Below are 17,066 nucleotides of genomic sequence, written 5' to 3'. Positions count from 1 at the left end.
TATTAATTTATTAATTCTTAGTTATGACCTAACTTATTCATTATGGCTCCTTATTTCCGAAACATAACCTTGCATTGCTACCATTTGCGATTAACAAGACATATATATATATACCTAGATGAATCCAAGAACATGCCTAAATTCACCTTTTAGAAACGTGCATGTTATATACTCATGGTAGTCAACCCACAAGACTATATAACTATCAACTCCATTACGCATAATATGGACTAGATACTACAACATCCCCACTAACGTCATCAGTGCCCAATAATGGGTGTAGAAGAACTCTGTATCAAGATATGCTCACACGCACTCCACACATAAGAGCATGTATTCACACAACGTCCTTCGTACCGAGTTTCTGTCAAACCTCCGGAGACTCAGCCATAATGAAGCCTAGCACTAAGGGAAGTAGCAAATAGAAAGAATTAGTACAACAAATAAACAGTTGATAGGGCAAATGCACCCCTAAAGATAGAAAGAATAAGCACAATATCAACTGGCCCCAACTCAAATGAAAACTTCACAATGTGAAATCTGCATGTATGCTAATACGACTGAATTATATACCTAGATGAATCCAGGAACATGCCCAAATTCACCTTTTAGGAATGTGCATGTTATATACTCATGGTAGTCAACCCACAAGACTATATAACTATCAACTCCATTATGCATAGTATGGACTAGATACTACGACATCCCCACTAACATCATCAATGCCCAATAGTGGGTGTAGAACTCTGTATCAAGATATGCGCACTAACAAGACATAATTAAAAGTGAACCATTTACATTGATTGGACTTGGTAAAGAATTGTAAAGACTTGTTACACACGCATACACACTGCGTTGCGTGCATACACTGTGCATTGCGTGTGTATCGCATACACACTATGTGTTGCGTGTGTATAGGTGTGCATGCACTCATGTAAGTCTTGTACGGCACTCATGTAAGTCTTGTACGGAAATATGTGATGAGAACAAGTAAACCGGTTGTAATTTTTAAATTTTAAAGACTTGAACTGCGTGACATCAAAGTTTCGAGCATAGGGAATAATTGGATGCCTTCTATAAGTTTTAGAGATGGCTCTCTCTCTCTCTCTATCTCTGCACTGATCAAGACATGTCGCTGCACAAAGGCCCAGAAAATGATGTAAATTATAGATTGTGCTCACTCAGATTCGTCAATTTCAATAATAAAAGGTTTAAGCAAACAGCATACAGCGTTTGAAGGTATACAGGTTCCTATCACTGACCAAGTACCGTGTGTACAAGTTGCAAAATTAAGAATTTATGTTTTGGGGTGACCCTACCACAAGCGTTAACACAAGTTCTACTAACGTTGAAGCCACATTCTGCAAAGGGCATCTGGTGCATAGTATCTAACAGACCAACCAACTGTGTGGTACCAATGTACATCCCCTTAATCGTATCTTTTTGAAGCCAAATATTCTGCACAACAAGATAGAAAGAACCATGAGATGGTGGTGCCTATGCCTGGTAGCCCTCATTAAGAGCTTTTATGTGAAAAACAAAATGGATGCTATGTAATGTTACCGTTTAAGAAAGAATGGTAAATTCGCTTTTCATGTAATCCAATGTCAGACTGCATCAAACAGCCCTACAAAAACAGTTCAAAAAAGGGTTAAGACATAACATGACATAGCCAATATGGTCCCGAAAAGTACCCTTGAAAATTTACCTCTAAAGCCATCAACTTCCGGACATTGCTGGCATACAGCTTTGGATCAGATTTTTCCTTTTCAGATGGAACATACATAGGAAACCAGACTACTTCCAAGTGATTTATGAATTGGCATAGCAGCAGAACAACATGCCTAACCTGCAAAAATCAGGCTTACCATGTCAGAGTCTTGGGCGAGAAGCTAGAATGGGTGCATTCAGGCCTCTAGCATCACCATTCTAGCTTCTGGCCCAGAGACTCTAGTTTTATGGCTGCAGGTTTGGCATGTTGTTCTGATGTTAAGCCAGTTCATAAATAGGAAGCCAGATAACTTCCAAGTGATTTATGAATTGGCAAGACAGCAGAAACAACATGCCAAACCTGTAGCCATAAAATTTACCGTGTAAGAGTCTCTGTACCAGAAGCTAGATTCAATAAATTCGGGTCTCTAGCATACAGCTTAAAATGCCCTGCAATAGCAATGTACATGGTTCACACTTCACCATAACCGTACACAAGTTGAAAGTACTTGCCCCAGAAATTGTGTCCCAGGCAGGACTAAAACGTCTGTACGGATACTTCAAAATGACTGGCTGAACGGGAGTGCCTGCAAGAAATGCACCTGTCTTGAAGGGAAGTAGATAGTAACCGTTTGTGGTTGTTCCTTCTGCTTGTGCAATGTTGAAAGGAGTCAAATTTCAAATGTAAAAACCAAAAAAAAAAAACAAAAAAATCATGCATCTTCCTAGAACAAGGGGTTAGAATAGATGCTACACATTACCAGGAAAAAGCATCATCATTGGGGCATTTTTGTCGCTAGCTGCTGCTCGCAACCTCTTACTAATAATCCCTGAAGTGAATGGAAAAAAAAATTTATACAAATATAAGCATGTCCTTTAATTTCCCCTCAAACATAGAGCAATACTCATATTCGAACTCCATTTTAAGAAATTGATAACAGTAAATCTCAACAATCAAGAAAGTATTGCATGAATTTCTCCTCCCTCTTTGACCAAAGGAACAGTCTGTCCTAATCCACCAACATTGCAGAATCTGGGACCATGAAAGGCGAAACCTCCCCACTAGAAGAAGACCCTTGCCATTCGTTTGGATTTCATTGGAGTACAAAAGCACTCCGGAAACCAGTCCATGCATTGTGTTTGATTACTACAATGATGCCATTCCCTTCAGGTGCAGACAAGTAGCCACCATAGGCGCGATTAAACCATGCATGAAAGAGAGATAGAGAGAAAGACTGGTTTTCAGTATCTGTATTATGTACATGAAAAGGTTACATACATGCTTGGCCAATGGCCTTTAAGACTATCTATGACAGTCTCCAAAAGGAAGAGAGAGAATTAGGAATGAATGTTGGCCTAGCTATATATAGGCCCTCCTTGCACAAGTCGGCCAGCCTTACTGCTGTCGACCAGCATCTTGGACAAGTAAAATGCTAGTCTTACTGCTGTCGACCATCATCTTCGACAAATAAAATGCTAGTCGGCTATATCAAATGCTGGTCGGCCTGCAATGCCCTAAATGAATGCCTAATACTGCTACCAAATGTGGGATTAGATGTGAGGTTAGCCATGTCACGTTGCATGCACACGACATCCCCTCTTGATGACGGGAATCCAACTTTCAGAGTCTTTTGGCACGAAATCTATCACGTGTTTATAGGCCCTCCTTGCACAAGTCGGCCAGCCTTACTGCTATCGACCAGCATCTTGGACAAGTAAAATGCTAGTCTTACTGCTGTCGACCAGCATCTTGGACAAGTAAAATGCTAGTCGGCTATATCAAATGCTGGTCGGGCTGCAATGCCCTAAATGAATGCCTAATACTGCTACCAAATGTGGGATTAGATGTGAAGTTAGCCATGTCACGTTGCATGCACGTGACATCCCCTCCTGATGACGGGAATCCAACTTTCAGAGTCTTTTGGCACGAAATCTATCACGTGTTTAACTTGTGTTTAATGGATTTTGGAGACAGTTTGGTCGCACCAAACCCCTCACAGATCTGCTGCTCTTCTCTCTATTTTGATCTCTAAAAACCCTACCACATAAGTACAAGAGCTCTAGAGTTGGTATTAGAGCCTAGCATAGTAGCCAGGAGTTTCATAAAAAAGGTTTTTGAAACGCGTTTCGAAACGTTTCATTGCCAAGCCACCATTTGGATGTGCCCTAGGTTTTGGGCCAGTAGTGCATGAACAACCGTACTAGAAGCTAGTTGGAAACTTTTCCTTAGGTTAGAGATAAATTGCTTAAGCCACATTAAATCAAAACAAGGGCCTCATGGTAACTAACCATATACCACCTCAAAGGGAGTCTTCCTTGTTGACATGTGGATTGTACCATTCATGGCATGCTTCACCAAGGGCAAGAATTCCTCCCAAAGAGTCTAAAGATCCTAACAATAACACCACAGCATCGTGGTCATAGTCTTGTTCATGCTCTCAATCTAGCCATTCGTTTGATTACGGAACACTTGTACCCCATGTACAAGAGGCAACCTCAGTTATGCATGAGAGAAACAAAAGTTTGAGAACTTTTGGGTCTTAAGACTGAGTCAGACACCATTTGGATGTGCCCTAGGTTTTGGCACTCAACGCATCGAGACACGGCGAGAGCCATATACCAAAAACCAGTTGGAAACTTTTCCTCATAGACTTAAGTCAGAGATTAATTGCTTAAGCTCATTAAATCAAAACAAGGGCCTCATGGTAACAAACCATATACCACCTCAAAGGGAGTCTTCCATGTTGACACGTGCATTGTATCATTGATAGCATGCTACACCCAAGGCAAGAATTCCTCTCAAAGAGAGTAATGATCCTGACAATAACATCGTAGCATCGTGGTTATAGTATTGTTCATGCGCTCGGTCTCCCCGTTCATTTGATGATGGAATCTGATACCAATGTCACATGTGGAAGCTCTGGGAGTCTTCTTTCAGCCCTAAACACCATCCTAGAACAACCTGATGCAAAACGCAAGCAAGAGAGATGGAGAGAGAGAGAGAGAGAGAGAGCCAAGTTTCAGTATATTCATAGTATACAAAAAGAATACATTTTGGCAAGCCCTTAGTTGCCCCTCAAAAGTGGAAAACACCTAATCTATATATATATACCTAGATGAATCCAAGAACATGCCCAAATTCACCTTTTAGGAACATGCATGTTATATACTCATGGTAGTCAACCCACAAGACTATATAACTATCAACTCCATTATGCATAGTATGGACTAGATACTACGACATCCCCACTAACGTCATCAATGCCCAATAGTGGGTGTAGAACTCTGTATCAAGATATGCTCTCACACACGCACTCCACACACACATAACAGCATATATTCACACAAAGGCCTTCGTACTGAGTTTCTGTCAAACCTCCGGAGATGCAGGGCAGACTCAGACATAATGAAGCCTAGCACTACGGGAAGTAGCAAATAGAAAGAATTAGTACAGCAAATAAGTAGTTGATAGAACAAATGCACCGCTAAAGATAGAATAAGCACAATATCAACTGGCTCAATCCACTAGGGATTGAATGACTCAATCCACTAGGGACTAAATGAATGTCAAGGAGCCAAGCGATGCCTATTTAAAGGCCTTGAAAACAATTGTGCGCTGGCCAACCTACTCTACACTCTTCCTGTCCATGCCTAGCTATTGTAGCTCCAGACTCTAGTGTCATGTGCGGAATTGCCATGGACATTCTCTAGAGCTAGTCCAAAAGGGGCAGCCAAGAAAAAGATCATTAGAACCAGAACTAGGAGCATAGAGTGCAGAAGTGGCTAGTGTGGACTTGGAGCAAGGCATGGAGGACATGAATAGGGGACTGTCGGCTGCATGAAGGATGACGTCGGCTGTACCAGTGGTGAGGCGGCTGCAAGCGCTGCGTTTTATGGAGAAGATGCCAAGTCGGTTGGCTGACCAGTAGTCTGACCAGCAGTCGGCCAGCTCTCCTTGTGTCCAAAGGGCCTATAAATAGGCAAGGATGCTCATTGTTATAACCATTCATTCCCTCATGGAATGGATCCTTAGAGTAGGACAGTTTTTGGTGTATTCCACCTTTTATGCAAGGCAGCCTAGGGCTGTAGAATTAGGTACCTTTTTGTACCATATAAATATACTGAATTTCCAGCATTTCTCTCTCTCTCTACTCTCCCTTCTATCTGCGTTTGCATCAACATGTTCTCAGTAGTGTTTAGGGCTGAAAGAAGACCCTCAGAGCTTCCGCGTGTTACATTGGTATCAGAGCATCAGGCTCAGCAAAGCTAAACACTGATTCAGTCCCATATGATGGTGTACATGTCCAAGGTACAGGAAAGTATATGGATACGAAGCCCAAGGCAAGGAACACATGAACGGGAAGAGCTCCCTGGTGGTGTTCCACAAAGCTAGAGGGGATGGCAGTCCTGTGAGCCAGATAGGTTTTCGGGCAACAGTCCCAAGGGATGATTATCCTCCAAGGGGTGATGTGAGAGTGCCAGACTCATTTCCAAGGAATGAAGACCAAGACAGTGTTCAAAGTCAGGGCAGCAATGGATTGGGGACTGGATGGAACAGATGCATAGATCTTATTCAGAGTCGAGTCAGAGTGGTTTTGGAGACCGGGCCGGGTTTTCAGAGAAAAGGGTTGCCAGAGATGGATGGATGACAGAGGGACTTCGGGAAAAGAATGGGATGATGACAGTCATCCAAGAACAGGTTGGAATCCCGTCATCAAGTTTAGCAGAGGGGGATGTCATGTGCAAGAATTGCCATGGACATTCTCTGGAGCTAGTCCAAAAGGGGCAGCCAAGAAAAATATCATTAGAACCAAGACTAGGAGCATAGAGTGCAGAAGTGGCTAGTGTGGATTTGGAGCAAGGCATGGAGGACATGAAGAGGGGACTGTCGGCTGCATGAAGGATGACGTCGGCTGTACCAGTGGTGAGGCGGCTGCAAGCGCTGCGTTTTATGGAGAAGATGCCAAGTCGGCTGGCTGCCCAGCAGTCGGCCAGCTCTCCTTGTGTCCAAAGGGCCTATAAATAGGCAAGGATGCTCATTGTTATAACCATTCATTCCCTCATGGAATGGGTCCTTAGAGTAGGACAGTTTTTGGTGTATGCCACCTTTTATGCAAGGCAACCTAGGGCTGTAGAATTAGGTACCTTTTTGTACCATATAAATATACTGAATTTCCAGCATTTCCCTCTCTCTCTCTCTACTCTCCCTTCTGTTTGTGTTTTGCATCAGCATGTTATCAGTAGTGTTTAGGGCTGAAAGAAGACTCTCAGAGCTTCTGCGTGTTACATCTGGAGTCTTCTTTATCAGTTGCCCTTCAAGGATTAGCCCTGGGAATGAGAATGCACATGTCTTGCACATGACACCCCCCTCTGCTAAGCTTGATGACAAGATTCCAACTTCTGTTCTTGGATGACCGTCATCATCCCTTTGTCTCTTCTTGGACTCCCAAACTTGCCATCCTTCCCTTCATAGTAACCTTTTCAATGAAAACCCTGCTCGGTCTCCAAATTCACTCCAAATCTGATGAAGATGTATGCATCTATTCCATCTTGTCCGCTATCCCTTCAAGCCTTGCTCTTGAACACTTTCTGTGGTCTTCTATTCCTAAGTATTGAGCCTGGCACTCTCACCCCACCCTTGGAGGATCCTCCTCCCTTGAAACCATTGCCTGAAAGCCTTTCTTGGTATGCCCCAAGTGATGCCCAACTCACACGACTGCCATTCCCCTTGGGTCTTGTGGAACGCCATCCTGGGAACTTCTTCCATGTCTTGTGTTACTCTCCTTGGACTGTGCACCTTCATCTAGGACTGAATCAGTGTTTAGCCTTGCTAAGCCGCATGCTATGATACCAATGTCACATGCGGAAGCTCTAGGTGTCTTTTTTCAACCCTAAACACCATCCTGGAACAACCTGATGCAAAACACAAGCAAGAGAAATGGAGAGAAGAGAGAGAGACGGCTGAGTTTCGGTATATTCATAGTAAACAAAAAGGATACATCTTGGCAAGCCTTTGGCTGCCCCTCAAAAGGTGGAAAACACCTAATCTATACCTATTCTAATGACTCAATCCACTAGGGACTGAATGAATGTCAAGAAGACAAGCGATGCCTATTTATAGGCCTTGAAAACAATACTGGGCCGGCCTACCTACTGTCGGCCAGGTCCCCTCGACAAATCCCCAACTTATTGCAGCCAACACAGATGATGTCTCTCCATCAACGGCCTCTTGGGTATTCCCAGAGTCTTCCTACCCATGCCTAGCTGCTGTAGCTCCATACTCTGGTCATAAAAAGTCTTCTTTGTTTGTTTCCCTTCAAGGATCAGCCCTGGGAATGAGCATGCACATGTCTTGCACATGACAATCCTGAACTGTAACTTCGTCTCCAAAACCATAGAACAAGATCCCAATGAACTTTGGATCCTTGTCCAAGAAGATCCTCTTCAAAAGTCCATGTAAGCGGAACACCTGCAAAATGAAAAGCATGGCACTTCTTGAGCATCTGCATCTCTTTGCAGGGAAAAAGATGGGTCTACTTTCTCAACCAATCAATGATGCAATCATTCCAGAACCTCCGAATCTTTGGCAGTCCAACCACAAAGTCCATAGGAGAACAAAGTCCATAGAAATGTTCTCCCATGTGGCAACTCAAGAACAAGCAATGGGTGAAGCTTGCCGAGATGGTGTTTGGCTTTGAATTCTTGCAAACCTAACACAACCATACATACCGGTGTACATCTTGCTTCATGCAAGGCCAAAAGAAGATTCTCCAATATCAGGCCCTTGCCACGCAGTGTCTTCAAATGGAAGCATCATGTGCTTCATGCAATAGTACCCTCTTGTAAATAACGTTGATTTTGAAAATATAATGGATTCTTCTTTGTATAATGCTTTCCATTGTGTCTTGATTCCACTTTCTTCATTTCTCATACCTACTATGGATGTTAATGAATTAAGTGTGTTTAAAAGCAAAGAATTAAAGAAGATACTTGATTTGTTTTAAGATGTATTTCCTAAGGAACTGCCATCGGGCTTACCACCCAAAAGAACAGTAGATCATCGTATTGACCTGGTCCCTGGTACTCAACCTATTAGTATTCCACCTTACAGAATGAGCCAAGCTGAGAAAGATGAGTTGGCCAAACAACTCGCAGATTGTTTGAGGATGGGACAGATCCATCCAAGTAAGTCACTTTGGGGTGCACCTGTGTTACTTAGGAGAAAGAAGGACAACACTTCGAGAATGTCTGCAAATTACAAGAGATTGAACAAGCTAACAATCAAGAACCGTTATCCTCTCCCTAGATCAGATGACCTAATTGACTATTTAGCCGAAGCGAAGTACTTCACAAAGATAGATTTACGCGCTGGCAATCACCAGATACGTATTCATGAAAGGCACGTCGAACGAACCGCCTTTCGGACTAGGTATGGCCATTACGAATTTCTCGTATTACCTTTTGGGTTAACTAATGGTCCAACCACTTTTCAGCAAATGATGAACGATCTTTTTCGTCAACATTTGGAAAAATTCATAGTTGTGTTCTTGGATGATATTTTAATATATAGTCGTACTCTTGAGGATCACGTTAGACACCTCACAATTGTCTTAACTATTTTAAAACAGAATCGACTATATGCTAAATTAAGTAAATGTGAGTTTTTTATGACAAAAATCATTTACTTAGGACACAAGATCACAAGAGACGGGTTGAGCATTGACTATGACCGAGTTCAGAAGGTTTTGGCCTGGCCTATACCGTAGACTGTGAAACAACTTCGTTCTTTTCTCGGTTTTGTTGTTTTTCTTTGGAAATCTGTGCGGGAGTACTCTTAGCTCACACTACCGATGACCGACTTGTTAAAAGGTCGTGGACGTAAGTCGAACCAGTCTATCACTTGAAATAACGATCTAGATATAGCCTTCAGACTTTTAAAAGATAAAGTCAAAGAAGCACCTATCTTAGCATTACCCGATCCTAGTAGGCCTTATGTTCTTGAGACTGATGCCAGTGACTATGCAATCGGGGCTACTCTATTCCAAAATGATAGACCTGTTGCTTTCGAGAGTAGTAAGCTAGACGATACTCAATCTCGTTGGCCAACCCTTGAGAAGGAGCTTTATGCTGTCATTCACGCTCTCAAGGTTTGGAGACATTATTTATATAGCTCTAAGTTTGTGGTATTGACTGATCATCAGTCAATCAAGTATGTGTGTGATACAGATGATTTGAGAGGAAGGAAAGCTCGATGGATTGAGTTAATGCAAGATTTTGATTTTGAGATTCGTTATCGAAAGGGGTCTATGAATAGTGTCGCAGATGTGCTAAGTCGAATTAGAGAGGTGAATACTTTGTCGTTCACCGAGATTTCTACTGATTTATTTTAGTCATTGAGAGGGCTTTGCATGACTGTGAGTTATTTTGGTCCATATTGGCAAAAGATCCAAGACGGGAGCTCATTGATTGACCAAGACTCAGTGACTAAGCAGCCTACCATTTAGGCTGCAGGAGGCCAGTGGATGATTCGGAATGGTTTGCTATTCCGTAATGACAAAATTTGTGTACCACATATCCCCGACATTAGGTCCAAGATTCTTAAGAAATGTCACGACGCCCCTTCTGCTGGACACCCTAGGGTACACAAGACATTAGCTTTAGTGAAACACACTTTTTATTGGCTAAAGATGAAAGGAGAAGATTATGTCCTCAAGTGTCAGGTTTGTCAAGCAAATAAAGCTGAACGCTTTAGATAGACTGGGATGTTGCATCCTTTACAAATCCCAGGTAATAAATGGAAAAGTATTTCCATGGATTTTATTATTGAAGTGCCAAGAACACATCAAGGCCACGATTCTATTTGGGTTGTGGTGGATCGCTTGACAAAAATGGCTAGATTTTTACCGATACGGAAGACCATTACAGCTACACAATTAGCAAGGCAGTTTATCGAACAATTGTTTAGACTGTACGGGTTACCGCAGGACACAGTCAATGATAGGGACTCTAAGTTTCCAAGTGACTATTGGAGGCTTGTTTTTGAGAAGTTGGAAACAACTTTGAATTTGAGTTCCTTAGATCATCCTCAATCTGATGGCTAAACTGAAAGAGTTAATCAGATTTTGGAGGATATGCTTCGAGCATATGTCTCTAAAAGACAGAGTTCATGGGAGGATTATCTTCCTATGTTAGAATTTGCATATAATAGTACTAAGCATACGAGTACAGGTTTTAGTCCTTATATGCTTACGTATGGTTTTTAACCTAGATCACCTTTTACCGTTGGATTTTCAGGACTTCAGCATGATGCAGCACGTAATTTTCTGCAAGATATGCAAGAAATGTTATAAGTTATGAAGGAATCTATTAGAAGTGCTCAAGACAAAGACAGAGTTTATTCTAATAGACATCGTTCACCCACAGAGTTCCCTGTAGGAACGATGGTGTATTTGCGAGTTCGGAAAGATTCCGAGACTTTACGGACATGTCAATATCTAAAATTATCCCCTAGATACTGTGGACCATTTCATATTACACGACGGATTGGTTCAGTTGCATATGAACTAGATTTGTCTTCTTATGTGAAAAGTTCATCCTGTATTTCATGTCAGTAGACTTAAGGAAGTACTGGGTGAAGCAGACCAATTAGTTACTCCTCAAGAAATCATAGATGTCGAGGATATAACATTTGTTTCACACGAACCAGAAAAGATCCTTGGATTTCGTAAAAGACGATTGCGAAATACACTTCTCACGAAATACAAGATCAAGTGAAAGGAAGGACGCTACATGGGAGACATTGACTATCCTTCAGAGGAATTACCCTGGGTTTTTACTGAGCTCAGGAGTGAGGTCTTAGAGGAAGGGGAGTATGTCATGTGCACAGAGTGTATCTACCGTGTGCTACACGCACACAAGACTAGCTTCGAGGCTTAGGAAAGCTTGGAGCTAGGGACTGATTGGCGAGCTGGACTAGGGATAGTTGGACTAGGGATAGACTAACGGGTGGGCACCCATGTATGGACGGGCGAGCGTCCAAGTGTGGACGCCCAGTGACCGGCCAAGAGCCTATAAAAGGGTGGCCAAGGTTAGTCAATAGTTCATACAGTCTCGCGTGTCTTTGTGAGAGCTCTATGGTCAGGAGCCTGGATCTAGTGCAGACATGCACCTGCTTTATGCAACCAAGGCCGGCAGCAGTCTCAAGGCCCACGAGGGTAGCTTCGTGACGGTATGGGAAAACATCTGGCTAGTTTTCTCAGCTCGTGGCTCGGTGGGGATAGCCAAGACTTGTAGGTTTTGCCCATGGCTGTCAAGGTTGGGAGGTGAGTCAGGCCTGCACCCCCTTCACGTTGCTTGGCTTTGTTTTGCAGGTTTCGAGTCTTGTGCCAAGAGCGTTCTACCAGCAGGTGATCCTTGGGGGGATTTGACAAAGGCTCTGATGGGTGAAGGCCCAAAGAGAACCATAGACCTGGGATCAAGCTTTAGTCTTAGACTTGGATTGTGGGCTTGGACACAAGGGTTAGGCTTCAATAGATCAAATGAGTACCTTGTTATGTGGGACAGTGTAAAGTGACTGTAGGTTTGAGAATATCCTTATTAACAGACACAAATTCTGAGCACATTGCTCATATTCAAGGTTTTAATGGACGAAAGCCCATAGACCTGGTTCAAGCCTCGGGTCAAGTTTCAGTCTTACTTCGACCATTGGCTTGCACACCATGGTTAGGCTCGGTGTAAATCTAGCTTAAGCAGGTGCTATGGCTCCGGGTGGTGAGTTTGCCAGCTCGCACCTAGGAATTACTGATTCCAAGGAGGTTTCATGGTAAATCTTCATCAACAGACTCAAAGGTTAGGGCTGTACTATCCTGAGTGTTTATATAGTTGGACCTTGGTATCAGAATGAGTCAACCAGCTTTCCATTAAAAAGGTTGAAAATGTTACACAATTAATGCCATGACTCAACCAAGGCCATACCTGCAACACCCTTGAAATCTGAGGGCTTATCTTCCCGTTGTACATAGACACAGCCTAAGCACTTGCTGCAAAGCCCAAGCCACAAATCAGTGCCCTTAGTTATGGTATATAATACATTATCTTACCCCAGAAAACTTTGATCCTCTAGTTCAAACGTGAAAGAAGAGCACACCTGATCAAACCAATAAGTGGTAACTTAGCTACTGATCTCTTTTAGATTGATCAAATGCACCAGTCCATGCCAAACAAAGAAGCAACAGCAATGTAAGGTCTTTTCCTCCTAGATCACAACTCGATCAAGCTATTAAACACTATAACAAGCTTCAGTATACCTTTGCAACAAAGCTGGGAAATGAGGCTGACATGTGATAAAGAATGTCAATATATGACACATGATTAGATACAATGGCACCAGGTCGCAGATCTGTCTCCTCTGGAGTCTTTCCCTCCTGTACATTACCACATAGGCCAGTTAGAAGAACCTTAAACCTTCCTCGGGCTTTTACACGAATAAGAGAGAGTTCTGGAACTCTTTAAAGGACAGGCAATATTGCATGTCCAAGTCTAACACACCCCATCCATCGTCAGATAACTGACCACTTTAGTGGGTGGGTATATGTTGTAAAGGTCTTTAGTACTTACCACGACAACCATTGGTAAAACAGCCTATCTATACCAGTTTGATACCTAAAGAAAGACAATATGTAATGTTGAGCTAAAATGTGAAAGCACCTGTTTAAATTAAGGCTGAATTCAGAGCAAAGCCTGCCCGTCAGCAGAGGCCCATCCAGACCACCCGTGAGGAATGGGTGGTCAAGATTGTCCATTCAACTCCCCACTTGTTCTGTATCCAGCCTAAGTCCCTGGTGAACTAAGGGTGCCTAGGCGGATGCATAGCCGTTATATCAACATTAAGCTACCGCTACACCAAGTTACCCCCAACACACACACACACACACACAAAACAACCTCTCTCTCTCCTCCTCCCTCCTCTTGGTTAAGTACACCCCTTGAATATCTTGTAACCACCGAGAGAGATACATGGGGCGGCGAATCTCAGGGGCATGTTTATCAGCCATGATAAAGAACAACATAACAGCCAGGCCTTTTTTACAAAGAAAACAATTTGCTCTTGTTTTAGAAACCAGTCCTCTGACCTTTGAGTGTTCTGTGTCTTGTTCTTTGTCCCTTCGAGTGACTGTGATCCAGTAGAAACCTAGCACAAAAAGGACAGCCCTGGAAAGAAACCGCCCTGAATGTACAATGATAGCTCTGCGCAATCCAGTCAAGTGAGCATAATTCTCCTGTCCCCCATGTGAAGGCGTCGTGATGTCAGAATTATTATCCTCCCCGCCTTCACTCTTCTCGCTTTCTGCCCGAAGTGGTGAAACACTAGAGTTGCCATTCTTCCCTTCGACCCCGTTCTGATCTGGAGACCTAAACATAGTGCACAATCTGCAGATAATGTAGTAGGTGATCACTATTATCATCAGCAAAACCACCTTCACCGGCACGAAGACCAGAAGAGCAAGAACCAGGACCGCTTTCTCCATGATAGAAATGTCGCCTTTTCCCATGGTCCCATACGTGTCGTGCCGTACATAGGCAGCATACTTGGACTCCATCTCGTTTAGGGTTTCTGCCATCTCCTCTAAGGTTTGTCCTTCATCTTCACCTTCATATGATGATCCATCCCTCTCTTCTCTAGCGAGCAGAGGGGCATCATCTGCTTGCGATTTTGAGAAATTTTCGCCATTGCTGTGCTCGCCATCTCTCTCTGTCGACACCAAGACCACATCCGTCCCATCCGAGGGCAAGAAAGGCAGCTCGTCGGAGGTGACCTGTGTAGCCATGGGATTGTCCCCTTCCTTGAGGGCTTCAGAAAACTCAAGCTCCATTCAAGAAAGGGGTTCGTGAAATCGCATGGCCACAAAGCTCAGAGGACGCCATCGCAGGAAGCCATGGCACGGAAGGACGCCCTTATGATTTGTTTACTCTGCCAGTAAAAGCAAAATCCTAGGTGATTGATGTGATGGCAGAAATCTCAGGGTTTACAATATACATTAAAAAAAACGCAAGATCGCTTGGTTTGCCAAAAAGCAAAATCTAGGGTTTGCAGACAAGCCAAGGCAGAGAAATTATCTGAAAACTCTGCTAGAAAAAAGAGAAGCTTTGATCTTAGTGCAAAACCAAGGGTTTGAGCTTTGTACTTTTGTGGCGATGGCGATGGCGATGGCGATGGCGAAGCTCCTGGCTTCAGCTGCTCGGACAAGGTGAGAGAAGTGTTTTTTGCATGCGAGGAATGTGGCAACAGTCACCAAATTTGGAATGGAAAACACACGGCCAAATATAGCGGGTAACGAGGTCAATAACGCCCTTCTTTAGAGCTACCAGAGAGAAGTCCACTTCATTGTTCCCCCCCCACGATCTCCACATACGCTTAAAACCGTCAACGGGAAATCATGGATTGCATTTTCTTGAAGGGTTTCTTAAATCTTTTCCCCTCTTGCCTTTTTCTTTGAGAGGATTTACGTTTCTCTTTGAAGGCAAATGAATGGCTTTCGTTTAAAACAAACCTATCTTTTCCAAAAGCTTGTGCCCAATCGCCCACCACCAATTGCACCAGGTGACACGGATTAATTTCAACAAAACGATCGGCCTGGACACTATGGACCACCAGCTTGGGATGCATGAGGAATATATATTGACCTCATCTATGAATTCAGCTAGCGTAGCCACTAGGCCTTGTTGTCTTTAGTTAAGAAACATTTGATAGATTACATGTATGTCCATTCCTTTTCAAAGGGCTCCATTCACTTGCAAGTTGCAACAATGAAAGGATAACTTCTATGGACTCCACACTTTTTCATAGCAATGTTCAAGAATGGTTGTTAATCCACCCTTAAGTTCGTGAGGGCTATTAACACCTCGAGTCCACATTGAACTCATAATTACCTTTGAGCCTCTTCTCATGTAGTGTAGGAACACTAGTAGTGGGCATCTCGTGGTTCTCTGACGACCCAAATTTCATTGAGAGTGAAAAATGCTAATGTGGTCGACTTTGGGCAACCTACGCTCTTCTACTCAACTTCTTGCCTTTTCATCTTTAATCCTCTTTTTTGGCCACAACAACTAAAACACACCTTAGGAACAAACTCTTTGTGAACTCAAAATTGAGGGCTTCACACTTGTCCAGTTTGTACCTAGGGTAAGGCTATGCATTAAGCCCTTGCATCAAGGTTTATGAGTGTATACTGAGCACTTACATCTAGTCAAGTTCCATTTACACGCTCATGGAGCATTCACGTAGCTTGTAATGTAAGGATGTGTGTGCATGCTTGTGCACTCTAAAAGGTCAACACCCAGTGGGTGCCATTGGAAAAAAATATCGATATCACCTAAGTTAGGAGACCAAATTTTATTAGGTCTACTTGTATTCTTTACATTTTCAATAGGTGTCATGGCTACCAATATGATTGACTTACAATATGTAAGTGTATACTGATGAGGACTTCACCCTAGTCGAGGATGTGTATGCACTCTTAAAAGTTGTCACCAAGTGCGGGTGTCAATATCAATATCACCTAAGTATCACCTACCCAATATGATTAATTTACAATATGTGAGTGTATATGATTAGAACTTCACCCTAGTCAAGTTCACATTCACACATTTGTTCATGTAGCTTACAACAAGGACATGTGTGTATTCTTGTGCACTCTTAAAGGTTGTCACCAAGTGGGGGTGTCAATGAAAAAATATCAATATCACCTAAGTATCACCTACATGCCTATGTGCTCAAGGGAACAATTTTTTGTTAGGTCTACTTGTATTCTTTACATTTACAATAGGTGTCTCGGTTAAGTAAAATATTTAGTAAGAGTATCTTAAAGGTGATCATAAGATTGGGTAAGAGAACATGGAAAAAGGTTAGAAACTAATTAGTAAAAGGGGTTACAAGGTTTAGAGTGGTTAGAATTAGGCTAGAAGGGGGTGGGGCGATGGGGGAGAGGAGGGTTTTTCATGATTAGTTCACTATTTTCATGTTTTCATGTTTACTTGTTGACACACAACTCTCTCTTTATTCCTTTCTCTCTTGTTTGCTTAACACACAACTCTCTCTCTTTATTCCTTTCTCTCTTGTTTGCTTGGCACACAACTCTCTCTTTGTTTCTTTCTCTCTCTAGTTAATTAGCAATGGGCTACACAAAAGATGACTTGAAATTGCAAACTCTTGCACCACTCCTTTCTCTCTGTAGTTATTTAGAAATGGCTACACAAAAGATGACTTGAAATTTCAAGCTCTTACATTATTCCTTTCTCTCTCTAGTTAATTAGAAATGGCTACACAAAAGATGAGTTGAAAATTCAAACCATTACAC

At 42.6% G+C, this 17,066-nt stretch overlaps 1 protein-coding gene across 2 annotated transcripts; it reads right to left on the bottom strand.

The window, feature by feature from the left end:
* Window positions 1–1,155: 1,155 nt before the first annotated feature.
* On the bottom strand, window positions 1,156–15,148 carry LOC147634705 (lysophospholipid acyltransferase LPEAT1-like). Of its 2 annotated transcripts, none has more exons than XM_086803851.1 (10): window positions 14,895–15,148; window positions 13,842–14,680; window positions 13,017–13,133; window positions 12,857–12,894; window positions 12,685–12,749; window positions 2,472–2,540; window positions 2,224–2,357; window positions 1,709–1,849; window positions 1,564–1,627; window positions 1,156–1,458 (listed from the first exon to the last, which is right to left on the bottom strand). In XM_086803851.1, the coding sequence occupies exons 2-10, from the start codon at window positions 14,580–14,582 to the stop codon at window positions 1,430–1,432; spliced, it is 1,398 nt and encodes a 465-aa protein (XP_086659977.1). In that variant the 5' UTR covers window positions 14,583–14,680; window positions 14,895–15,148; the 3' UTR covers window positions 1,156–1,429. The 2 variants fall into 2 exon arrangements, with proteins under 2 accessions (XP_086659977.1, XP_086659979.1); XM_086803853.1 differs by having other exon boundaries at window positions 2,224–2,297.
* Window positions 15,149–17,066: the final 1,918 nt, after the last annotated feature.

The sequence above is a fragment of the Cibotium barometz genome, chromosome 10 (genome assembly GCF_041138505.1).
Source record: "Cibotium barometz isolate CiBa-2024 chromosome 10, ASM4113850v1, whole genome shotgun sequence".
Lineage (NCBI taxonomy): Eukaryota > Viridiplantae > Streptophyta > Polypodiopsida > Cyatheales > Cibotiaceae > Cibotium > Cibotium barometz.
Note: the sequence above shows the minus strand (reverse complement) of the source record. Positions and strands in the feature narration are given on the sequence as shown.